A 26,056-nucleotide genomic window follows, 5' to 3' on the forward strand; every position below is an offset into this window, starting at 1 on the left:
CCATTCCCATCTACCCTCGATAACCTTTAATCCCCCTTGCCTAACAAGAACCGATCTACCTCTGCCTTAAAAATATTCAGCGACCCCGCCTCCACCACCTTCTGAGGCCGTAAGTTCCAAAATCTCACAAACCCCTGAGAGAAAGAAATTCGCCTGACCTCTGTCCTAAAAAGGCGACCCCTAATTTTAAATCACTTCTGGACTCACTCACGAGGATAAATATCCTTTCCACGTCCGCCTTGTCGATATTGTTCAAGATTTCAATCAAGTCACCCCTCACTCTTCTAAAGTCCAATGGAAACAAGCTGGGTCTATCCAACCTCTCCTCATAGGACAACCTGCTCATTTCAGGTGTAATAAAAGGTTGCAATCTATTAACCTTCTTAATTGCGTGCTCTACCTACATACTACCGTTTTGTGATTCATGTACTAGACTAGATCACTCTGCATTTATGCACACTCTGTTTTCTGCCAGCCGGCCAATCTTCTATCCATGCTAATACATTACACCATGAACTTTTATTTTCCGCAGTAATCTTTGATGTGGCACCTTATCAAATGCCTTCTGGAAATCCAAGTACAGTACATCCACTGGTTCCCCTTTATCCACAGCGCATGTGACTCCTTCAAAGAACTCCGATAAATTGGTTAAACATCCCTTTCACAGAGGTGTTAGGAGATTGCCCCAGAACTTAGAGCAGGGGCAACTTATGTCGCCGCCACCGATGGGAAATCAGGGATGCTCCTTTTACCCTTTCTGTTTTGATCCTCTTAAGCTTTAACTATCCTGTCCAATGCCCTCTCCCTTCTTCCTCCATCGTCACCATGTCAACAATTATCTCTTACTCAAAACTCATTTTCTCCTAGAACATCAAATCTATGGAAATCCTGGGAATAGAAGTAGGCCATTCAGCCCTTCTAGCCCTTTGTCACTCACCTGGACCATGGCTTAGCTATATCTCAACTCCATATGCATTGTTTCCATATCTGTTAATGTCCTTGCCGAACAAAAGTCTTGCACTGTTGCTTCACAGCGCTAGGGACCCGGGTTCGATTCTCGGCTTGGGTCACAGTCTGTGCGGAGTCTGCACGTTCTCCCCGTGTCTGCGAGGGTTTCCTCCGGGTGCTCCGGTTTCCCCCCTTAAGTCCCGAAAGACGTGCTTGTTAGGTGAATTGGACATTCTGAATTCTCCCTCTGTGTACCCGAACAGGCGCCGAAATGTGGCGATTAGGGGATTTTCACAGTAACTTCATTGCAGTGTTAATGTCAGCCTACTTGTGACAATAAAGATTATTATTATTCTTTATTGGCCTAACACAGGCCAAATAGCCTCCTGGGCCATTGATGTTCTCTATTTTTGTGGTTTGTTCAGTCATTCATTCATATAAACCCCCAGTTTTGAAGAGCTTTTGAGTTGCGATGCCCATTTGAAATGAAATGAAATGAAAATCGCTTATTGTCACGAGTAGGCTTCAATGAAGTTACTGTGAAAAGCCCCTAGTCGCCACATTCCGGCGCCTGTCTGGGGAGACTGGTACGGGAATCGAACCGTGCTGCTGGCCTGCTTGGTCTGCTTTAAAAGCCAGCGATTTAGCCCAGTGAGCTAAACCAGCCCCTGGAGCGGTGTGCAATATTGACAACTAAGCGATGAGGATGCAAAGATTGAAGCGGGTTTCTGCAGCAAGATGTTACCAGAAATGAGCCTTTGTGAAAACACACTGACACATTACCCTCATTTGAAAATTTGCCTTGGAGAAATCCCCACTCAGATTAGCTGTTTCTGAAGTGGAGTAATAGTTATATTGACATGTCGCGACAGGATCGCGTAATTGAAACCCTTTGAGCAAAACCAGGTGGCTAGTGGTTACAGCACAGAACTTCACTGCAACCTCTTTAAGAAATCTCCCCGCAACTTTATAAAGTTTCCCCGATTACGCCCCTGCATCATCCCCGTCCATCTCGATTCACAAACCATTCCTTTCGATTGGAACGTTGCACATGCCACTTAACTATTTAAGAAAGGCAAGAAGTAGAAAACCAAGGAGTTATGGACCTGTTAGCCTAACATGTTGTCAAGGAAATTACTGGAGTAAGTAATTACATGCGGGTGGCACGGAAGTACTGTTGCTTCATAGTCATGAGTTTGATTCCCGGCTTGGGTCTGTGCGGAGTCTGCACATTCTCCCCGTGTCTGCGTGGGTTTCCTCCGGGTGCTCCGGTTTTCTCCCACAAGTCCCGAAAATGAACTGTTAGGTGAATTGGCCATTCTGAATTCTCCCTCTGTGTACCCGAACAGGCGCCGGAATGTGGCGACTAGGGGCTTTTCACAGTAACTTCATTGCAGTGTTAATGTAAACCTCCATGTGACACTAATACAGATTATTATTAATTAAGCAAAGAGACTGTGAACACTTAAACATTTTCAGCTAACTCTGGAGGGCCAGTATGGATTTGTAACAGGTAGATTATACTTGGTGAACTTGACTTAAATTTTTTTTGAAGAGGTGATTATAGTAACGGAGACAGTAAGAAGTCTTACAACACCAGGTTAAAGTCCAACAGGTTTGTTTCAAACACGAGCTTTTGGAGCACTGCTCCTTCCTCAGGTGAATGGAGAGGTATGTTCCAGAAACATTTATATAGACAAAGTCAGAGATGCTGGAGAATGCTTGGAATGTGAGAATTTGCAGGTAATTGCAGTTACAATTCACACCTCTTTAACCTGGGATTACCCCTATTTCTGGATCTGTAATGATTTGATTACCTGCAAATGCTCGCATTCCAAGCATTGCCCAGCATCTCTCACTTTGTCTATATAAATGTTTCTGGAACATACCTCGCCATTCACCTGAGGAAGGAGCTGCGCTCCGAAAGCTCGTGTTTGAAACAAACCTGTTGGACTTTAACCTGGTGTTGTAAGGCTTCTTACTGTGCTCACCCCGGCATCTCCACATTATAGTAATGGAGAAGGGAATGTTTACAGATGTTATTTATTTATTTATTTTTAAAATTTAGGGCGCGATTCTCCGCAAATGCGGCGAGTCGTAAAGGCTGCCGTGAAACTGGCCGTGTTTCACGGCAGCCTCCACGCCCCCTCCCGGGACCCGATTCTCCCCCCCGGGCGGGGCTAGCAGCGCGGCCCCGTGAAGCACGGCATCGCGGGCTTAGCGACCGTCGCTAAGTCCGCGCGCCAAGCGTCATGGCGGCTGACGCGCACGATGACGTCAGCCACGCATGCGCGGGTCGGACGGCTCCAACCCACGCATGCGCGGATGACGCATCACGCAGACGCATCAAACCCGTGCATGCGCGGGCCGTCATGCCCCTCAGCCGCCTCGCGGACTGATCCTGCGGGGCGGCGGAGGAACAAATAGTGCGCGGGTGTCGGACCCGCTGCCCGCGATCGGTGCCCACCAATCGCAAGCCCATGCCACCCTTGGCACGGCCGTGGTGCAGCCGTGCCAATCGGTGCCATGGTTGTCCGGGACGGCACCTTGCGGCCGTTTTCACGAACGGTGAGAGCAGGTGTGATTGCGTTCGTGAAAACGGCCGTAAAGGCCTGGGAAATCGGCCCATCGGCCAGGGGAGAATCGCTGTTCGCCGTAAAAAACGGCGAGCAGCGGTTCGTGTCGTGGGGCGGCCGTGGGGGGGGGAGAATAGGGGGGGGGGGGGGGGGCAGAATAGCAGGAGGGCGGGAAAAATGTCGGGAAGGCCCTCCCGCTATTCTCCGACCCGTCGTGGGCAGCGGAGAATCGCGCCATTAGAGTACCCAATTCTTTTCTTTTTCCAATTAAGGGGCAATTTTAGTATGGCCAATTCGCCCACCCTGGGTATGAATTCCATTTGAAAAACATCTGGATTTAAAGGTCTAACGACGGCCACGAAACCATTGCTGATTGTTGCAAAAACCCATCTGGTTCAGTGATATTCTTCAGGGATGAAAACCCGCCGTCCTTACCTCCCAGACCCACAGCAATGTGGTTGACTCGTAAATGCCCTCCGGCATGGGCAATAAATGCTGGCCCAGCCAACATCCCATGAACGAATGAAGAAAAAAGTTTATGGAATTGAAAGTACATTTTTGGTCTTGTTGGGATGAGCGATAGGAATGAGAGAGTAGGGATAATGAGTAGGAACTCGATGTGGCTAGGAGCTGTAGTGGGACTTTATTCATTAATGATGGAATGGGAGTAATATTACAGCTGGTTAGACCACACTTGGAGTGCTGTGTTCAGCTGTGGCTATATTGGCCTGGAGCGAATCTATTGTAGATTTACTAGAATGATATTCGCGATTATATGGCAAGATTACACAGACTAGGTTGTATTCCCTCGAATTTAGAAGATTATGGGGAATTGATTTAAATTTTCAAGATATTAAGGAGAACTGGTAGGGTAGATAGGATTAGATAGACAATACAGCACATAAACTGTTCAATTGGCCCGACCACTTCAACTCAATGCCTCCTGCCTTTTCTCAGACGACTCTGTCAACATCACCCAGTATTCCCTGCGCTGGATTCTCCTAAAATGGGGCTATTTCCCCAGGCCAGCGTACAAACGGGGTTTGTACAACTGGCGTTTCACTCGGGACTTTCCTTGAAAATGTCAAGAGTGATTCTCCTACCTACAGGGGGCTAACAGGGCCCCTGGGGAGCTGCTCGCAGCTCTGGCTCCAGAAACCCCCCCCCCCACGTCCGGTCGGGAGTTCGCACATACGCGCGGCGGAAGCCTGCAGTGGCTGCCCCGTGCGACATGGCGGACTTGTACCGCAGAGCAACCTCGAAAATGTAACCCCCCCCCCCCCCCGAGATGGCACGCGCCCGCGGAGCCAAGGCGCCCGATTGCCGCTCTGGCCGCCCTTGAGGCCCCCCCCCCCCACCCCGGTGCTCGATTCCCCTGCCCCACCAGGGCGGCCGCGGATTGAGAGTCCGCGGCCGCCACCCGATTTTCTCGACAGGCAAAACGTGGTTAGAACCACGGCGTCGGGAACTCGGCCAGTTTTGCCCGGAGAATTGCTGGGGGGCTGCCTCGACAGAGAAGCTATTTCCACTGGTTGGGGAATTTAGGACTCAAGGACATAGAATTATATAAACCACAAAAACACTGTTACAAGAGCAGGTCAGAGGCTGGGAATTCTGCAGCAAGTAACTCACCTGCTGACCCTTCAAAGCCTGTCCACCATCTACAAGGGACAAGTCAGCAGTGCGATGTGATGGAATACTCTCCATTTTCCTGGATAAATGCAGCTCCATCAACACTCAAGAAAGACAACATCCGCAGTTTGCTTGATAGGCATTCTGTCCAGCAACTCCAATATTCACTCCGTCCACCACAGTGGCAGCCGTGTGTACCGTCTGCAAGATGCACCGCAGCAACTCACCAAGGTTCCTTCGACAGCACCTTCCAAACCCACGACCCCTACCACCTACAGGGACAGGAAGGCAGCAGATGAATGGGAACACCACCCCCCTGCACGCTCCCCTCCATTCCTTCATTGCCACTGAGTCAAAATCCCGGAACCCCCTCCCTAACAGCTCAGTGGGAGTACCTACATCACAGGGGCTGAAGAAGGCGGCTCACCACCACCTTCTCGAGGGCAAATAGGAATGGGCAATAAAAAAACAGTGCCCCCGCCCCGTGGAAGAATAACAAAAAAGACTTGGAATTAAGGGAGTGAGGTTAGGAAACACTTCTACAGGCCAAATATGGTCGAAATTTGGAACACTATTCCATAGTGCCAGCTGATGCTAAACCAATTGTTACTTTAGTTGCTCCTTCCCACGTTCCTGCAAATTATGCCAACTCGGATTCATGTCCATGCCAGGGAGCGAGCTACTGAGAATGTGAAGGAGGTGAATTACTCCGAGTGCGCAGTGAGTTACTGAGCACAAGGCGAGTGAACGATAATTCGAGGGAGGTGAAGCTGAGTGATAGACAGTGAGCTTGAGGAAGATGGGGGAGACGGTGGGTGCCGCCACATAGGGCGGGCGGTTGGAGGTGAGGGGATGGCGGGCGGGGGGGGGGGGAGATGTTTGCAGCGGGGAGTTGTGTGTAAAGGATATTGAACCTTTCTTGCACCTCTACCCGGTGAAGCTACTGGCTCTCTCTGTGATGTGTAGCCACCGCTGAACGGGGGGGGCGTAAACGTTAACCGTTCCCTGTGCCACTTTGGGCTGCTTCCAGCTGCTGCCGTGCGCCGTTAGTGCTGTGGTTTTCACTCGGTCAATCACTGTTGTTTTGTTCGATCGGAAATGCTGCTAAATCTGCAGCCCATGCAATGCACTCAGGCACTGCATGAACAGGAAGTTTTATTTGCATAAAGCCAACAGCGAGGACGGTGCAGGTTTGCTAGGCCCAAATCATAGCATCATTGTTCAGCAAACAGCTTCGCTCTAAAACCATTCACTGCTGTGTCAAAGTCAGACTGCCATTTATAGGCAGAATGGCTCTGGTTTTCCGTGTGCACACTCACATGTGCTGTACCAGGCAGGAAGATCTCTTGATAGGCTTGTGCTCCTCAGGGATATGACTGCCTCAGTGCAGGGCAAGGGGGTGAATACCTGCCTTATCAGTTTGGACCAGGAGAAAGCCTTTAACAGTGTGGTGAATGTAACTTGGTAATTCACACTGTATCTTTGTAAGCGCAGTAGCACTATCCGACCACTAGGGGGGAGTAGCTCTGGGAATGCTCAGGAGTTTGTACAGGGCTCCACCCATGGCTCCGCCCGCGACTCCTCCCCTTGTGCTGCTGTATAAATACCCTTGTCCAGAGTCAGCCTGCAGTTCACCGAGAGTTCATCAACGGGTAACAGGCTGGCTCTGTAGTAAGTAGATTAAAACCACTGTTCATATCGGAAAGCACGTGTCTGGTGAATTGATGGTTCCATCAAACAGAATATCATAGAATCTACAGTGCATGAAGGAGGCCATTTGGCCCATCGAGTTTGCACCTGCCCTTACAAAGAGCACCCTACTGAAGCCCAAGTTTCTACCCTATCCCCGTAACCCAGTAACCCCACTTTTTTTCAAATTTAGTGTACCCAATAAATTTTTTCCAATTAAGGGGCAATTTAGCGTGGCCAATCCACCTAACCTGCACATCTTTGGGTTGTGGGGACGAAACCTATGCAAGCACGGGGAGAATGTGCAAACTCCACACGGACAGTGACCCAGAGCCGGGATCGAACCTGGGACCTCGGCGCCGTGAGGCTGCAGGGCTAACCCACTGCGCCACCGTGCTGCCCCCTAGTAACCCCACTTAACATTTTTTGGACACTAAGGGCAATTTAGCATGGCCAATCCACCCTAACCCACACACCTTTGGACTGTGGGAGGAAACCGGAGCACCCGGAGGAAACCCACGCAGACACGGGGAGGACGTGCAGACTCCGCACAGACAGTGACCCAGCCGGGAATCGAACCTGGGACCCTGGAGCTGTGAAGCAACTGTGCTAACCACTGTGCTACAGTGCTGCCTACGTGTCACACATCTACATGATGGATGTGCTCTCCAAAATGGAGTTATGGAGGGAATCTGCAATTGGTCCCAACTGCTCTACACAAATAGCAGTCAAGCAGTTTTAATAAATTGGGGGGGGGGGGGGGGGGGGAATCGAAAGATTTCCGATCCACCTGGAGTCGAGCTGGGCTGGCTTCTCTCCCCTGTCCTGTTTGCGCGTTGTATCATAGCTTTTTCTGTGTCCATCAGGAAAGGTGCAGGAATAAGGGGGGATGGGGGATGCGAATCTGGGGCAGTGCAAGCACTCAGGCCAAGGCCTTTCTGTACATGGGACAACATCACCATCTTCTACCCGGGTTCATTGTCAATGTGCGGACTGATGAGCATCCGCGGCCTGTTTGAACGGGCCGCCAGAACCAGGGCAAACCTTAGCAAGGACACAGCCATGTTGTTTGGGAACTAGAACATAGAACAGTACAGCACAGAACAGGCCCTTCGGCCCTCGATGTTGCACCGAGCAATGATCACCCTACTCAAACCCACGTATCCACCCTATACCCGTAACCCAACAACCCCCCCCTTAACCTTACTTTTATTAGGACACTACGGGCAATTTAGCATGGCCAATCCACCTAACCCGCACATCTTTGGACTGTGGGAGGAAACCGGAGCACCCGGAGGAAACCCACGCACACACGGGGAGGACGTGCAGACTCCGCACAGACAGTGACCCAAGCTGGGAACCGAACCTGGGACCCTGGAGCTGTGAAGCATTTATGCTAACCACCATGCTACCGTGCTGCCCATAAACTGGGCCGACCAATGCATGACCAGCAGGTCAGACTACCCGAAGGTGCTGGGCATGTGGTTCAGTGCGTTAAAACCGGGAACGAGCGAGTAGCTACGGGGTAAAACAAAAACTGGCTGTGTGGGAGCGGCATTCATTCTCCTTTGTGGTAAGAACCTGGTCATTGGGTGGGAGGTGCTATCGGTGCTGCTGTACGTGGCAAAGGCCTGGCCCCTTCCTCACTCCTGAGCCATGATGAACACCCGAGCCATCTTCCACTTTATCTGGAGGTCAAAATGGACGATATTTGCAGGTACGTGATGCACAAACCTCGAGTTAAGGAGGGGAAAATGTACCCAACATCACCCTGGTCCTGGTGGGTACCTATGTGTGTGGCTGCATCAGGTTGTGCATGAACCCTCCGTATGCAAAGGAGATGGTGGATCCCGTTGGGCAGTCATTGGTCAGAATGCCTCCTCGCCAGAACTTCCAAACAAGTACAAGATGATGATTGGCTGATGTGACAAAGGCCATCCCCACCAGATCTATTTGTTATGGGCCAGGGTTTAGAGAACCCCAAAGTGTATCATGGAGTTCACCTGACCCACTAGATTGTGGTCTGGGGAGCACACGGCCCACTCTACAGGTGGCACAGCAGAAATGGAAAAGTATTTTTTTAAAAGCAAAACAATGTTTATTCTATGAACTCAAGTTAACCTTTTTAAAAACATACGGTGAACATCTAAGCAACCATTAATTCAAATGCAACCCCCAAAGCATACCCCTAATGCCTTTCAGGCACGGTGCAGCGATGAGCTGTCACCTGTGTAGAACACCGTCGGCGGAATTCTCCGCAAGGCCCGACGGCGTTGTGAAACCCGGAGAGGTTCACGACGGCGTCGGAGGCCGCTCCTCGCGCCCTATTCCCCCCCCCCCCCAGGGGGCTAGGAGGGTCGTGCCGTAAATCTCGGCCGCGGGGCCTTGTCGCTGGCGTCAAGGCCCAGCGCGCCGAGAATGACGCGGCCGGCGCGCCTAATGACGTCAGCCGCGCATGCGCAGGTTGGCCGGCTCCAAACCGCGCATGCGCGGCTGACGTCACGACGGGTGACGGCTCAAACCCGAGCATGCGCGGTTGCCGTCTTCCCCTCCGCTGCCCCGCAAGACGTGGCGGCTTGATCTTGCGGGTCGGCGGAGGGGAAAGAGTGCGTCCCTTTGAGACGCCGGCCCGACGATCGGTAGGCACCGATCGCGGGCCTGTCCCCTCCCGAGCACGGTCGTGGTGCTCACTCCCCTCTCCACCCCCCCCCAACAAGCCACAAACCAGGTATTGGCGCCATGTTCACGCCGGCAGCGACCAGGCGTGGTTGCCGCCGGCGTGAACCGGTCGGGAACGGCAGGCCGCTCGGCCCATCCGGGTCGGAGAATCGTGGGACGCAGTGAAAAACGGCGGACCGCGATTCTCCGAGCGGCGTGTCGCAAAACGCGACAAGCCATTTTGGGGGGGTGGGAGCGGAGAACCGCGCCCCGTGGCTGTACGCCATACATTGCAAGTACAAAGAGTATTGAGATTCCACTGAGGCACCTCAGAGTGGGGCATACTCTACGGAGAAAAGATTAATTCTATTGCACTTCTTAAAGATTCAATTTGAAATGGGTTACCCTTGGGCTAATTGACAGGCATGGAATGTTTATTGTAAATAACAAGAGTATTGCAATATTGCGATTGTTTCGAGGCACCCTCACGCTGCAGGAGAAAAGTTGAATTTTATTGCACTTTCCGTAATATTCAATTGAAAATGATTTGTAACGTACTTTTACAAATGTTACTGTTGCGCAAAGAAGGGGAATTAGTTTAGATAGCCCGGATTTCTTCTCTTACTACCCCTCCATAAACAGATGTTTTTAATATCTGATGACCCTTTTTAGAAGCGGGGACATTTTGGAAGCGATCTATCCCAATGCGCACAGTGTCATAGCGTCCGATTAGCCGGGTGTTTGCTGGCACCCGGGAGTGACGAGAAGCACCACGCTATTGAGTGGCCGTTTGGGTAGACCGGGGGCCTCACCGGGGAACACGCGGCCCAGGCTGCGCTTAGTCACGTTTCCTGCACGGTAGAGCTTCGCTCTCTGACCTGCTCAGAGCAGAGAGAGAGAGGAGGACGCCATTTTTCTCACTGCTGGAAAAATCCCAGTGCTGGCGGGGGAGGAGGCCCGAAAGTGGCCTTTCATTCGACATTTCTGGGCCTCAATTGGCCCACTGCCTGGCGCCAAGCCTACGGTGGCTAAATAAACCACATGGGGTGGGTGAAAGCGGGTAGGTGATGGACGTGGCGCTGATGCCATGGCTCTCAATTTCACACTGCCCCCCCCCCCCCCCCCCCCCCCCCCCACACCCCCCAGCTATCCCGCCCCCGGGACAGCGTCAAATTCTGGCCAATATTGCAGGCCAAAGACCTCTCGGCAGAACTGAGAAAAGTTTTAAAAATGTAACAGGTTAGGGTTGGGATGGGGGAAAGAAGAACAAAAGGGCAGATCTGTACTAGGACGGAGGGCAGGAGGGGTTACATGGCAAAGGGTTTCCTGGTGCAAGGCCAAAGGGATTGATACTGGGACAAGTAAAGAAGCAAACAGGTTACTACTGGGCGGCTAATATAGCTATGATTAGGAAGTGGGCGATGGAGGGGGCGGGGGGGGGGGGGGGGAATGGAGTGGGAGCAGCTGGAGGCGGCGTCATGTAAAGGTACTAGCCTGGGAGCTTTGATAACGGCTCCTTTGCCGTTCTCGCCGACCCGTTACTCCACAAGTCCGGTGGTGATGGCGACTCTGCGGATCTGGGGGCAGTGGAGGAGGTACAAGAAGGTGGAGGGAGCGTCGGTCTGGACCCCGATATGTAACAACCACGGGTTTGTCCCGGGTAGGATGGATGGTGGGTTCCAGAGCTGGCAGAGGGCGGGCATCAGAAGGATGGGAGATCTGTTCATAGACGGATGCTTTCCCAGTTTGAAGGCGGGAGAGGACAAATTTAATCTGCCATCCGGAAACGCCTTTAAATATCTGCAAGTACGAGCCTTCCTGAAAAAACAGGTAGTGGCCTTTCCGATGCTGCCGCCACTGAGGATACAGGACAGGGTGGTCTCCGGCACCTGGGTGGGGGAGGGGAGGGTGTCGGATATCTACCAGGAACTACAGGAGGCAGACGAAACCCCGGTGGAGGAGCTCAAGGGCAAGTGGGAGGAGGAGCTAGGTGAGGAGTTGGAAGCAGGTCTGTGGGCAGAGGTCCTGGGCAGGGTTAATTCCTCCTCATCATGTACCAAGCTCAGACTAATTCAATTTAAGGAGGTCCACCGGGCGCACATGACGGCAGCGAGAATGAGCAAGTTTTTTGGGTAGAAGAAGTTGTATGAGGTGCAAGGGCAGCCCTGCAAACCATGTCCACATGTTTTGGGCACGCCCGGAGCTTAGAGTGTTCTGGCAAGGGTTCGCGAGGGCAATGCCCAACACACGGGTGGTGCTGAGTCCAGAGATGGCGATCTTTGGAGTGTCAGAAGACCCAGGAGTTCAGGGGGGTGAAAGAGGCCGACGTCTTGGCCTTTGCCTCCCTAGTAGCCCGGAGACGGATTTTATTAATGTGGAGGGACTCGAAGCCCCCGAGTGTAGACACTGACATGGCTGGGTTTCTCAGCCTCGAGAAAATAAAGTTTGCCCTAAGCGGGTCTACGCTAGGGATCTCTCGGAGGTGGCAGCTGTTTGTCGACTTTCTCGGGGAAAATGTCAGCAGCAGCAGCAAACCGTGGGGGTGATGGGGGAGTGAGTGCTTCATTGGGATGGTGTGGGAAGACGGGGTCGCGTGGGGTAATATTTATTTAATTGTTATTGTATATTCTCTTTTTGCACTATGTTAATATTCACTCCAGTTCGTTTTGTTACTATTGTTATATTCTGCAAAACCTTAATAAAAATACTTTTAAAAAAAGAAGCAAAGAGGTGACCAGACTAGAGGAGGTGTGAATGGCAGGTCAGCTGCCATTCAACCGCAAAGGTAAAGAAATAAGAAAGAAACGAGGGAAAAGATAAGCAAAGACCGAGGAGCAAAATGGGTCAGAGGTTATCAGCCAAACTTTTGATCTCAGTATTGAGTCCAGTGGGCTGTAAAATGTCCAGAGGAACGATGAGGTGTTGCTGCTTGAGCTTCATTGACAAACTGTCGCAGGCTATGGACAGAAAGGTCAGAGTGGGAGCAATGGTGCGAATTGAAAAGGACAGGTGACAGCAAGCTGGGGGGTCGTACGTGCGGACTCAATGAAGGTGTTCCGTACAGTGCTCATAAGTTGTGTTTGGGTCTCTGGGCCTCTCCTTATTTCTCAGAGTTCCCCTTTCTTCAAGGAACGACATATAAAACGAGCGCAGATATCAATAAATAGGACTGGCTGCAAGTCAGGGTCGGAGATTTCCATGACCAGGGTTTTTGTGTCGATTGGAAGGGCGCCCCAAACACATCACGCACTCGTGCAATACCCCGGTCATCGGATGTAAATGGGAGTCGACAGTGAGCCCGCTGACAATGAAGGGGCCAGTTTAGCGGATCGAAAGTCCAATTGATATGAACTTTACCGAACCCGTGTGAATTTTAAGTTGGCGCGTGGGCAACACGGACAAGCAGTCGTGGCAGTTTTTCACTTTCCTCATCCAAATGTGGGATAGAATCGTAGAATTTACAATGCAGAAGGAGGCCAATGGGCCCATCAAATCTGCACAGGCCCTTGGAAAGAGCACCCTACTTAAACCTCTACCCTCTCCCCGTAACCCTACCTATCCTTTTTGGACACTAAGGGCAATTTTATCACGGCCAATCATAGAACATAGAACATAGAACAGTACAGCACAGAACAGGCCCTTCGGCCCTCAATGTTGTGCCGAGCCATGATCACCCTACTCAAACCCACGTATCCACCCTATACCCGTAACCCAACAACCCCCCCCCCTTAACCTTACTTTTATTAGGACACTATGGGCAATTTAGCATGGCCAATCCACCTAACCCGCACATCTTTGGACTGTGGGAGGAAACCGGAGCACCCGGAGGAAACCCACGCACACAGGGGGAGGACGTGCAGACTCCACACAGACAGTGACCCAGCCGGGAATCGAACCTGGGACCCTGGAGCTGTGAAGCATTTATGCTAACCACCATGCTACCCTGCTGCCCCAGATCCACCCAATCCACCCTAACCCGCACGTCTTTGGACTGTGGGGGGGAAACCGGAGCGCCCGGAGGAAACCCACGCAGGCACGGGGGAGAACGTGCAGACTCCGCGCAGGCAGTGACTCAAGCCGCGAATCGAACCTGGGTCCCTGGAGCTGTGAAGCAACAGGGCTAACCGCTGTGCTACCGTGCCGCCCTTATAAAAGGGGACAGGAACACTGACAGTGTTAATTGTGAGGAGTTCAGAGTAGAGTTTGTTGTAGCATTATTATTGTGATTTCAGACCCTTTCCTCTGGTTTCTAGTGAGTGTTTGTATTGTAACCCCCAATGCACTGCTGAGAGAGTGCAATCTTTCAGATGAGAGGTTGAAAGGTGAAGAATAGAAAGGGGAGGAAGTTTTGCTGCAACTAATTAAAAATAACCTCTTGATAAGATCATATCTAGAGCAGTGTATCGTTCTGGGCACAGCACCCTTGTATACAGTACACAATTACCAGCAGGACTCCAGGGGTTACATTATGAGGTGAGATCACACAAACTAAGCTTGTATTTCTTGGAACGTCAAAGAATAAGAGGTGATTTGATTGAGGCTTTCAAGATTTTGGAAGGAATTGAAAAGGTCGATGGAAACTCCCAACCTTGCTCGAATATCCTAGGTCATCCATCTTGACCTACTTTATCAATGTTCTTCCTGCCGACACGTGATTAGAAGTGGGGATATTTGCTGAGGATTGTGCCGTGTTCAGTACCCATTTGCAAATATTCAGATACCCAAACACTCCATGCAGCAAGATTGGGACATCATTCTCGCTTGGGGTTGAAGAGTGGTACATGAGCAATATGTACAAACATATACATAGAAATCTACATAGAAGCAGGAGGAGGCCATTCGGCCCTTCGAGCCTCCTCCGCCATTCATTATGATCATGGCTAATCATCAAATTCAATTCCCTAATCCCATCTCCCCCCCCCCCCCCCCCCCCCACCCCACCCATCCCCATATCCCTTGATCCCCAAGAGCCATATCGAATTCCTTCTTGAAATTCCACAATGTTTTTGCCTCAACTACTTTCTGTGGTAGCGAATTCCACAGACTCACCTCTCTCTGGGTGAAGAAATTTCACGTTGCCTCAGTCCTAAAAGGTTTAACCCCCCTTATCCTCAAACTCTGACCCCTTGTTCTGGACTCCCCCACCCACCATCGGGAACATTCTTTCTGAATCCACCCTGTCCAATCCTGTTAGAATTTTGTAAGTTTCTATGAGATCCCCTCTCACTCTTCTAAACTCTAATCAATATAATCCTAACTGACTTAGTCTCTCCTCATATGACAGTCCCGCCCTCCCAGGTAAACCTTTGTTGCCGTCCCTTCCTCAGATAAGGAAACCAAAACGGCACACGATATTCCAGGTGTAGCCTCACCAATGCCCAATTGCAATAAAACATCTCTATTCCTGCACTCGAATCCTCTCGCTATGAAGACCAACGTACCATTTGCCTTCTTTACCGCCTGCTGTACCTGCGCGCTTACTTTCAGTGATTGATGCACGCAGGCACCAAGGTCTCCCTGAGTATCCGCCTCTCTCAATTTACACCCATTCAAATAATAATCTGCCTTCCTATTTTTGCTACCGAAGTGGATAACCTCACATTTATCCACATTATACTGCATCTGCCGTGCATGTGCCCACTCACTCAGCCTGTCCAAATCCCGCTGAAGCATCTCTGCATCCTCCTCACAGCTCACCCTCCCACCCAACTTTGTATCATCTGCAAACGTGGAGATAATGGACGGGATTCTCCGACCCCCCCCCCCCCCCCCCGCCGGGTCGGAGAATCGCCGGGGGTTGACGTGAATCCCGCCCCCGCCGGCCTCCGGAATTCTCCAACCCCCCCCCCCCCTACAAAAGTCGCCGAGGCGTGAATCGCGCCGTCCGCCTCGGAGAATAGCGGGGACCGGCGCGACTCACATGGGTCCCGGGGCCGCTTGAATTCTCCGGCCCGCGATGGGCCGAGTTCCCGCCTGTTTCTGCCGGGTCCCGCCGGCGTAAATCAAGGTAGGTCCCTACCGGCGGGATCCGGCTCAGTGGCCGGCCTCCGGGGTCCTCGGGGGGTGTGCGGGGCCCACCGATCCACGGGCGGGCCTGTGCCGTGGGGGCACTCTATTCCTATGCGTCGGCCGTGTAAGCCTCCACGATGGCCGGCGTGAAGGTGAACCCCCCCCCCCCCCCCCCGCCCCCACCCCCGCGCATGCGTGGGAATGACGTCAGCAGACGCTGACGCTCCCGCTCATGCGCGGACCCGCGCCGGCCGGCGGAGTCCCTTCGGCCCCGGCTGGCGAGGCGCCAAAGGCCTTCCACGCAGGCCGGCGGGGCGCAAACCATTCCGGTGGCGCCCCAGCCCCTGAAGGTGCGGAGGATTCCGCACCTTTGGGGTGGCCCGACGCCGGAGTGGTTCCCGCCGCTCCACTGCGCCGTTTCTGCCCGCCCCGCCGATTCTCGGAGAATCCCGCCCCATATATTTAGTTCCCTCATCCAATTCATTAATACACATTAATTTGGGGCAGCAGGGTAGCATGGTGGTTAGCATAAATGCTTCACAGCTCCAGGGTCCCAGGTTCAATTCCCGGCTGGGTCACTGTCTGTGCGGAGTCTGCACGTCCTCCCCGTGTGTGCGTGGGTTTCCTCCGGGTGCTCCGGTTTCCTCCCACAGTCCAAAGATGTGCGGGTTAGGTGGATTGGCCATGCTAAATTGCCCGTAGTGTCCTAAAAAAAAAAAAGTAAGGTTAAGGGGGGGGGGTTGTTGGGTTACGGGTATAGGGTGGATACGTGGGTTTGAATAGGGTGATCATGGCTCGGCACAACATCGAGGGCCGAAGGGCCTGTTCTGTGCTGTACTGTTCTATCTATATTATTTGCACGGCCCACATCAGGAGAGATGGAATGCACTCTCCACTGGCCTGGGTGAGTGCAGTTCCAACAACACTCAGAAGAACTCAACACCAACAAAACAGCCCACTTAATCAACACCACATCCCACCTTAAATGTTCACTCTCTCCACCATCGGGGCACAGTAGCAGCAGTGTGTACCATCTACAAGGTGTACTGACTAGGAGTCCTTCCAAACCCACAATCTCTACTATTAACAGGAACAAGGGCAGCAGATGCATGGGAACACTCCCACCAACAAGTTCCCCCTCCCAAGTCCCGTGCCATTCTGGCTCGGAACTGTATCATTATGTCTTCAATGCCCGTGGGTCAGAAATCCTTGAATCCCGTTGTAGGCAATGTGGAGTCTCAGAAAGGTGGGTCAGAAGTAGTTTATTTCCTGCTCATAGCTGGGAAATACAGCGACTAAGCAACGGTCCAAGTTCCAGCCGGGACCGCCCTGAGATACCGGCTCCTCTCGAGCCTGCTTGAGTCTCGGGAAATTAACAAGCCCACTGTTAGGCCTCCATCGTCAACAGGGGGGCTCATACTCCACGGGTCCCGAGGGGAGGTCAATCAGGTCATCCCCGTGGGTCTCATGGGGGTTATAACATCCCCCCCCGGGAAAAAGCCCGTAGATCCCACTGTTGTCGGGAGTGGAGGAGGTTGTCTTTTCTGTTTTGCCCACAGTTGTGCCTCTGGCTGTTGTGGGCTGGCTTGGGTGCGGGACATTGGGAATATCGTTTTCGCGTCGATCGTCTGTTGATCATCTTGGGGGGGGGGGGGGGGGGTCACCGTTGATGACCGTTGGTTGGTGAATCCATCGTCTGAAAACCTGGGTTCTCCCAGGATTCTCCATGTCGGATCCTGAATCCTCCACTTCGAGCATCTCGGTGGTAGCGTGGTTGGAAGACGGTTCCTCTGGTGAGGTGTGTCCTGACACTGGCACCCTGCTCTGGAGGTGATCTAGGTGTTTCCGCACCATCCGTTTTTGTGCCTTTACCCAGTACGATACCGGTCCAGTCTGTTTCACCATGATCCCTGGAATCCATCGAGCACCATCTCCGACATTTTGGTCGTACGCTGCGTCTCCCAGTAGGAAACCTCTGGCCTGCCTCCGTTTGCTTCGGAACCGCCTCGGAAGGTCTCGACTCCTTTCTACTTTCCCCCTAATATCAGGGAAGGTTAGGCTAAGGCGGGTTCTGAGCCTCCGGCCCTTCAGCCAGCGCCACTCTGGGTCATAACGTGCGTTGTGGTCGGTAGCTGAACAAAATGGCCGCCAGCCTGGTCTCTAAGGATCCCATGGCCGGTTTCCTCACACCCTTCCTGAAAGTCCTGCTCATTCAGCCAGACTATTTGAGGAAGGATGGTATGAGGCCGTCGGGAAGTGCTTCACCCCGTCTGACTTCGTGAAGTGTGCAAACTACTCGCTGGTGAATGGGGTACCATTGTCCGTGACTCCTCCCACAAGTCCTGGCTCCTTCAGTGAGGGAGCTCGTGTTCCACGAGTCCCACGACGAGGTCATTCACGTTGTCCTCGTGGGGATTACCACAGACTCCCTCCCTAACTGCACAGTGGATACGCCCACAAAACCGGAACTGGGCGGGTCAACAAGGCAGCTGAGCAGAATTTCCTCAAGGACAATTGGGGATCGGCAAAAATTCCGGCCTTGCCAGTGAGACTTACATCCCAGGAATGAATTTTTAAAAACTTTCTCCGTGGGCAGCACAGTGGCTAGCATTGTTGCTCCACAGCACCACCGTTAGAGGTTCGATGCCCGGCTTGGGTCACTGTCTGGGCGGAGTCTGCACCTTCTCCCCGTGTCTGCGTGGGTTTCCTCCGGGTGCTCCGGTTTCCTCCCGCAAGCCCCGAAAGACGTGCTTGTCGGGTGAATTGGACATTCTGAATTCTCCCTCCGTGTACCCGAACAGGCGCCGGAATGTGGCGACAAGGGGCTCTTCACGGTAACGTCATTGCAGAGTTAATGTGAGCCTACTTGTGACACCAATAAAGGTTATTATGATGATGATGATGGGGATGTCTCGGATAAGGGATTGTAACCCTAAAGTTAGATCTAGACCAGGGGTGGGCAAACTACGGCCCGCGGGCCGCATGCGGCCCGCCAAAGGTATTTCTGCGGCCCACCAAGTCATAAAAAAAAATTTTTTTTTTATTTATTTATTTATTTTTTTATTTATTTTTTATTTTTTAAATTTTTTTTTAAGGTTAATGGGGGGGGGGCTGTTGGGTTACTTACTGGTATAGGGTGGATACGTTGACTTGAGTAGGGTGATCATTGCTCGGCACAACGTCGAGGGCTGAAGGGCCAGTTCTGTGCTGTACTGTTCTATGTTCTATATGAGGCGCCCAGAATCATAACCGGGTGAAGTAATTATTTTACTTAATATACTATGCGGCCCTTTGTGAATTGTGAATTTCTGAATGTGGCCCTTGCACGGAAAAGTTTGCCCACCCCTGATCTAGACTATTCAGGGGAGAAGTTAGGAAGTTCCTCTTTACACAATGGGTGTTAGAAGTGTGGAACACCTAGCCCACAAAAAGCAGTCGATACTGGTTCAATTAATACATTTAAAATCTGAGTACGATCGATCTTTGCTGGTTACGGGTGTGGAAGGACATGATGCCGTGTTAGGGAATACATTTAAGATACAAATAATGGAACAGGCCAAGGGACTAAATGACTCATCCTATTCCGATTAACTGGGGCTCCATCTGCCCCCACAGGTGGACACAGAACATCCTATGACAATTGAGGCACCCTCAATTACGACGCGAGAGCGAGGTCGGTAATCAAAAGGCTTTAATCTACAGAGAACTGAACAGCATCCGAGAGAAGTGTGCTCACCACATGGAGCCTTATCCTATATACCGTTTCCTGGGGGCGTAGCCAGAGGCGGAGTCCCCCAGGGTTCCAAGCCTCTTAAAGGGGCAAGGTATTAAAGGGCAGGTACCGTCTACGGCAGTTATTAATACCGTTCATCACAACAATATGGCAGAGGTTCTCTCGTTTGGTGTCCAGACCAGCAATCCTTCATCAACCATCACCAAAAAAAAAACGATCAGCTTGCTGTACACAAATGGGACGCCATGGTTTCTGATGTACCATCGATTGCACGCGAGGCGAGTGATTTACCAAAGTCTGGCTTTAATTAACTAGAACACAGCTCTGCGATCGTCTACAGTGGAAAGGGACGATCGTCCGGCGTTTGAGCATTTATACCTCGTTAATAGAGGCATGGTTAACTCAGCCTCTCGGCCAATCGGTCGAGAGGCACATGACCGACCAGGGCCAATGGTAAGCCGACGTTCTGGCCCAATGGCAGACGGGTATGCAGATCATATCATCACATTACCCTACATTACAGCAGCGAATATGAAAGTATATCCTTGGCTGTAAAGCGATTTGGAATCTTTCTCGGGTTATGAAAGATGCTGTAGCAATCCCAATGCCTTGCTTCCTGCCCTGTGGTCGCTGTGCAGCACGTTGACATTTAGTTGGGCTTCGCTGACTGGCTCCTCTGTTGAACTTTAACCCTAAAGTTAGATCTAGACCAGGGGTGGGCAAACTACGGCCCGCGGGCCGCATGCGGCCCGCCAAAGGTATTTCTGCGGCCCACCAAGTCATAAAAAAAAAAAAAATTTTTTTATTTATTTATTTATTTATTTTTTTTTTTTTTTTTAATTTTTTTTTAAGGTTAATGGGGGGGGGGGCTGTTGGATTACTTACTGGTATAGGGTGGATACGTTGACTTGAGTAGGGTGATCATTGCTCGGCACAACGTCGAGGGCTGAAGGGCCAGTTCTGTGCTGTACTGTTCTATGTTCTATATGAGGCGCCCAGAATCATAACCGGGTGAAGTAATTATTTTACTTAATATACTATGCGGCCCTTTGTGAATTGTGAATTTCTGAATGTGGCCCTTGCACGGAAAAGTTTGCCCACCCCTGATCTAGACTATTCAGGGGAGAAGTTAGGAAGTTCCTCTTTACACAATGGGTGTTAGAAGTGTGGAACACCTAGCCCACAAAAAGCAGTCGATACTGGTTCAATTAATACATTTAAAATCTGAGTACGATCGATCTTTGCTGGTTAAGGGTGTGGAAGGACATGATGCCGTGTTAGGGAATACATTTAAGATACAAATAATGGAACAGGCCAAGGGACTAAATGACTCATCCTATTCCGATTAACTGGGGCTCCATCTGCCCCCACAGGTGGACACAGAACATCCTATGACAATTGAGGCACCCTCAATTACGACGCGAGAGCGAGGTCGGTAATCAAAAGGCTTTAATCTACAGAGAACTGAACAGCATCCGAGAGAAGTGTGCTCACCACATGGAGCCTTATCCTATATACCGTTTCCTGGGGGCGTAGCCAGAGGCGGAGTCCCCCAGGGTTCCAAGCCTCTTAAAGGGGCAAGGTATTAAAGGGCAGGTACCGTCTACGGCAGTTATTAATACCGTTCATCACAACAATATGGCAGAGGTTCTCTCGTTTGGTGTCCAGACCAGCAATCCTTCATCAACCATCACCAAAAAAAAAACGATCAGCTTGCTGTACACAAATGGGACGCCATGGTTTCTGATGTACCATCGATTGCACGCGAGGCGAGTGATTTACCAAAGTCTGGCTTTAATTAACTAGAACACAGCTCTGCGATCGTCTACAGTGGAAAGGGACGATCGTCCGGCGTTTGAGCATTTATACCTCGTTAATAGAGGCATGGTTAACTCAGCCTCTCGGCCAATCGGTCGAGAGGCACATGACCGACCAGGGCCAATGGTAAGCCGACGTTCTGGCCCAATGGCAGACGGGTATGCAGATCATATCATCACATTACCCTACATTACAGCAGCGAATATGAAAGTATATCCTTGGCTGTAAAGCGATTTGGAATCTTTCTCGGGTTATGAAAGATGCTGTAGCAATCCCAATGCCTTGCTTCCTGCCCTGTGGTCGCTGTGCAGCACGTTGACATTTAGTTGGGCTTCGCTGACTGGCTCCTCTGTTGAACTTTAACCCTAAAGTTAGATCTAGACCAGGGGTGGGCAAACTACGGCCCGCGGGCCGCATGCGGCCCGCCAAAGGTATTTCTGCGGCCCACCAAGTCATAAAAAAAAATAAAAATTTTTTTTATTTATTTATTTTTTTATTTTTTTTTATTTTTAAAATTTTTTTTTAAGGTTAATGGGGGGGGGGGCTGTTGGGTTACTTACTGGTATAGGGTGGATACGTTGACTTGAGTAGGGTGATCATTGCTCGGCACAACGTCGAGGGCTGAAGGGCCAGTTCTGTGCTGTACTGTTCTATGTTCTATATGAGGCGCCCAGAATCATAACCGGGTGAAGTAATTATTTTACTTAATATACTATGCGGCCCTTTGTGAATTGTGAATTTCTGAATGTGGCCCTTGCACGGAAAAGTTTGCCCACCCCTGATCTAGACTATTCAGGGGAGAAGTTAGGAAGTTCCTCTTTACACAATGGGTGTTAGAAGTGTGGAACACCTAGCCCACAAAAAGCAGTCGATACTGGTTCAATTAATACATTTAAAATCTGAGTACGATCGATCTTTGCTGGTTAAGGGTGTGGAAGGACATGATGCCATGTTAGGGAATACATTTAAGATACAAATAATGGAACAGGCCAAGGGACTAAATGACTCATCCTATTCCGATTAACTGGGGCTCCATCTGCCCCCACAGGTGGACACAGAACATCCTATGACAATTGAGGCACCCTCAATTACGACGCGAGAGCGAGGTTGGTAATCAAAAGGCTTTAATCTACAGAGAACTGAACAGCATCCGAGAGAAGTGTGCTCACCACATGGAGCCTTATCCTATATACCGTTTCCTGGGGGCGTAGCCAGAGGCGGAGTCCCCCAGGGTTCCAAGCCTCTTAAAGGGGCAAGGTATTAAAGGGCAGGTACCGTCTACGGCAGTTATTAATACCGTTCATCACAACAATATGGCAGAGGTTCTCTCGTTTGGTGTCCAGACCAGCAATCCTTCATCAACCATCACCAAAAAAAAACGATCAGCTTGCTGTACACAAATGGGACGCCATGGTTTCTGATGTACCATCGATTGCACGCGAGGCGAGTGATTTACCAAAGTCTGGCTTTAATTAACTAGAACACAGCTCTGCGATCGTCTACAGTGGAAAGGGACGATCGTCAGGCGTTTGAGCATTTATACCTCGTTAATAGAGGCGTGGTTAACTCAGCCTCTCGGCCAATCGGTCGAGAGGCACATGACCGACCAGGGCCAATGGTAAGCCGACGTTCTGGCCCAATGGCAGACGGGTATGCAGATCATATCATCACATTACCCTACATTACAGCAGCGAATATGAAAGTATATCCTTGGCTGTAAAGCGATTTGGAATCTTTCTCGGGTTATGAAAGATGCTGTAGCAATCCCAATGCCTTGCTTCCTGCCCTGTGGTCGCTGAGCAGCACGTTGACATTTAGTTGGGCTTCGCTGACTGGCTCCTCTGTTGAGCTGTCCTAAGGTGACCACAACCGATGGCGATGAACCCCAGCTGACCTGCTATTGTCAACACTGCTGGTTCCTGTTATGGTCTGAGTTAGTGTGTAACTTCCTGTTTACTTGTTTGTTGTTGTAATGGAAGTTTGTTGAGGTGAGGGACCTGCCAGCCATCGTTCCACTTGCCTCATTGCTGAGTGGGCTGATGTCTGGGCCTTTTTGAGGGAGTTGGATTGAAATAGCATCAGCCAAAACCGACTAAAATAGCCAAAGGTTTGAAGTCATAGTCCTCCCCCAGTGGGGCTCAAGATGAAAACTTATTGCTCACCCTGCCGTCAGAGCCTTTTAAAACTTCCTGTTTGAGCACATGACTGCAGTGTAGTTAATTTCCAGATTACTGCAGTCTCCGGATAGGCACATATTCCAGACCGAGGGAGTTTCCAGGCTGATGAATAGAAAAAACTGCCAACTTACCTTTGAGCGGAAGCCTGCAGGGATCTGTGCCTTGGCCAAAATTACAATCCAAGTTAGATAACCTCCTGATGTGCCCAGCGATTCGCCTAATGCCAGTTCCAAGCGGATGTCCTGGGCGATTCCAGGATGCTCCAACCAACATGACATCCTCCATGTTATTGACGTTCAGGGGCAGAGCTCCAAGAAGTGAAGCTGGCATTGTAAAATTGATGGTGAGGGTTATTAGATAGAACAGTACAGCACAGAACAGGCCCTTCGGCCCTCGATGTTGTGCCGAGCAATGATCACCCCACTCAAACCCACGCATCCACCCCATACCCGCAACCCAACAATCCCCCCATTAACCTTACACTACGGGCAATTTAACATGGCCAATCCACCTAACCCGCACATCTTTGGACTGTGGGAGGAAACCGGAGCACCCGGAGGAAACCCACGCACACATGGGGAGGATGTGCAGACTCCGCACAGACAGTGACCCAGCCGGGAATCGAACCTGGGACCCTGGAGCTGTGAAGCATTGATGCTAACCACCATGCTACCGCGCTGCCCCTAATTGGGCAGCTGCTGGGCAATTGGCATTTCAGGCGATCAATCGATTAGGCTGGTATAAACCAATGCTCGACATTCCCTTTATTCTGTGTGTGGGTGGGTTGACTGGGCATGAATCCCAGTTAATAATTCTCTGAATAATTCTCAAGTTGATGAGTCATTCTCAGCCCCACAGACACACTAACTTGACCTTTTTATCTGGTGGTTTACAAGTTCACGCCTCAATCTGGAAACCACACCAGGCGACATGGGGAATGAACAGACCCTGTCCATTTTCGCGATGATTTAAACCCAGCGTCAACATCCAGCTCGACACAGAGTAAAGATTCCCTAAGACGAGTACCACATGGATTAGATAGATTAAAGCTCCCTTTTCACTACCCCCCTCATACACACCCAGGGCAAAGCATTAGACCCAAGGTTCCCAACCTTTCCTTTATGCGGACCCTAGATCTTCATCAAAAGCTTTTGCGAACAACGTAAGCAGCCGTTTCAAACATTATTTGTTACATACCTACAGTGAGTCAAACTTGTATTTAACTGGTATTAAAAATGCAGCTATTTTTAATAATTTCTGATGCACACTCACAAATACATTGCGGATTATATTACACAAGGATGTTTGTGAAGCAAATTACATTTCAAATAATAACATGATCAACAGGATTACACTAGATACACGTAATTGTATTAATCTTTTCCACGGACCATCTGTAGCACTCTTGTGAACCAGCAGTGGTCCATGGACTACAAGTTGGGAACCACTGGATTAGTAAAGTGCCCTCGGGTAGCACGGTGGCATGGTGGGTTAGCCCTGCTGCCTCACGGCGCCGAGGTCCCAGGTTCGATCCCGGCTCTGGGTCACTGTCCGTGTGGAGTTTGCATATTCTCCGCGTGTTTGCGTGGGTTTCACCCCCACAACCCAAAAATGTGCAGGGTAGGGGGATTGGCCAGGCTAAATTGCCCCTTAATTGGAAAAAAATAATTGGGTACTCCAAATTTATTTTTAAAATAAATAAATAATTAAATAAAGTGTCCTCTATTCTGTCAACATCAAACAGTCTCAGTGCATCTACAGCATGGGTTAGACACAGAGTAAAACTTCCTCTACACTGCCCCTAAAACAGGGTTAAACACAGAGGAAAGTTACCTCTACACTGCCCAAACACTCCCAGGGCAGGTACAGCATAGGTTGAATACAGAGTAAAGCTCCCTCTACACTGTCCCCATGAAACACTCCCAGGACAGGTACAGCACGGGGTTAGATACAGAGTAAAGCTCCCTCTACACTGTCCCCATCAAACACTCCCAGGACAGGTACAGCACGGGGTTAGATACAGAGTAAAGCTCCCTCTACACTGTCCCCATCAAACACTCCCAGGACAGGTACAGCACAGGTTGGATACAGAGTAAAGCTCCCGCTACACTGTCCCCATCAAACACTCCCAGGACAGGTACAGCACAGGTTGGATACAGAGTAAAGCTCCCTCTACACTGTCCCCATCAAACACTCCCAGGACAGGTTCAGCACCAGTTGGATACAGAGTAAAGCTCCCTCTACATTTCACTCTTTGACGTTTCTCTAGATCAGGGAGGTGCTGCAGTGCATGTCAGTTTCATTATATTACATTCCTTCACAAGACATGTGAGTTGGGAGCCTCCTTCTAACAAAATTCTTGTGTTTGAATTTAGGCAAGGCACAAACAGACGGGGGATCTGGCTGCAGTTAAGATCATCAAAATGGAGCCCGGTAAGAATTTTGACTCAACATTGTGTAGTTTCTGTTCTTATCAGTTTAATATCTTATACATCCACTCTCTGGGGGTGGCACAATGATTAGCACTGCAGTCTCACAGCGCCCGGGTTCGATTGGGCAACTTACTGATTAGGGAGTCCTCACGCCCACCTCATAAGGGCAGGGCATTCCCGAACATGATCATCAGCACGGGCAACCTGCCATCCGGGCAACCTGCCATCCGGGCAACCTGCCATCCAGGCTGAAACCAATGAAGTTAGTGGGGCCTCACGGTAGCATGGTGGTTAGCATCAATGCTTCACAGGTCCCAGGTTCGATTCCCGGCTGGGTCACTGTCTGTGTGGAGTCGGCACGTCCTCCCTGTGTGTGCGTGGGCT

General features: G+C 50.7%; 1 protein-coding gene across 1 annotated transcript in view; it reads left to right on the top strand.

The window, feature by feature from the left end:
• LOC119957855 (mitogen-activated protein kinase kinase kinase kinase 5-like) overlaps positions 1-26,056 on the top strand; it is a 180,459-nt gene that overhangs the window by 15,452 nt on the left and 138,951 nt on the right. The window contains exon 2 of the mRNA XM_038786010.1: positions 25,616-25,673. Within this exon, the coding sequence (XP_038641938.1) occupies positions 25,616-25,673 (58 nt within the window). The remainder of the gene's footprint in view (positions 1-25,615; positions 25,674-26,056) is intronic.

Source organism: Scyliorhinus canicula, chromosome 27 (assembly GCF_902713615.1).
Source record: "Scyliorhinus canicula chromosome 27, sScyCan1.1, whole genome shotgun sequence".
NCBI classification, from domain to species: domain Eukaryota; kingdom Metazoa; phylum Chordata; class Chondrichthyes; order Carcharhiniformes; family Scyliorhinidae; genus Scyliorhinus; species Scyliorhinus canicula.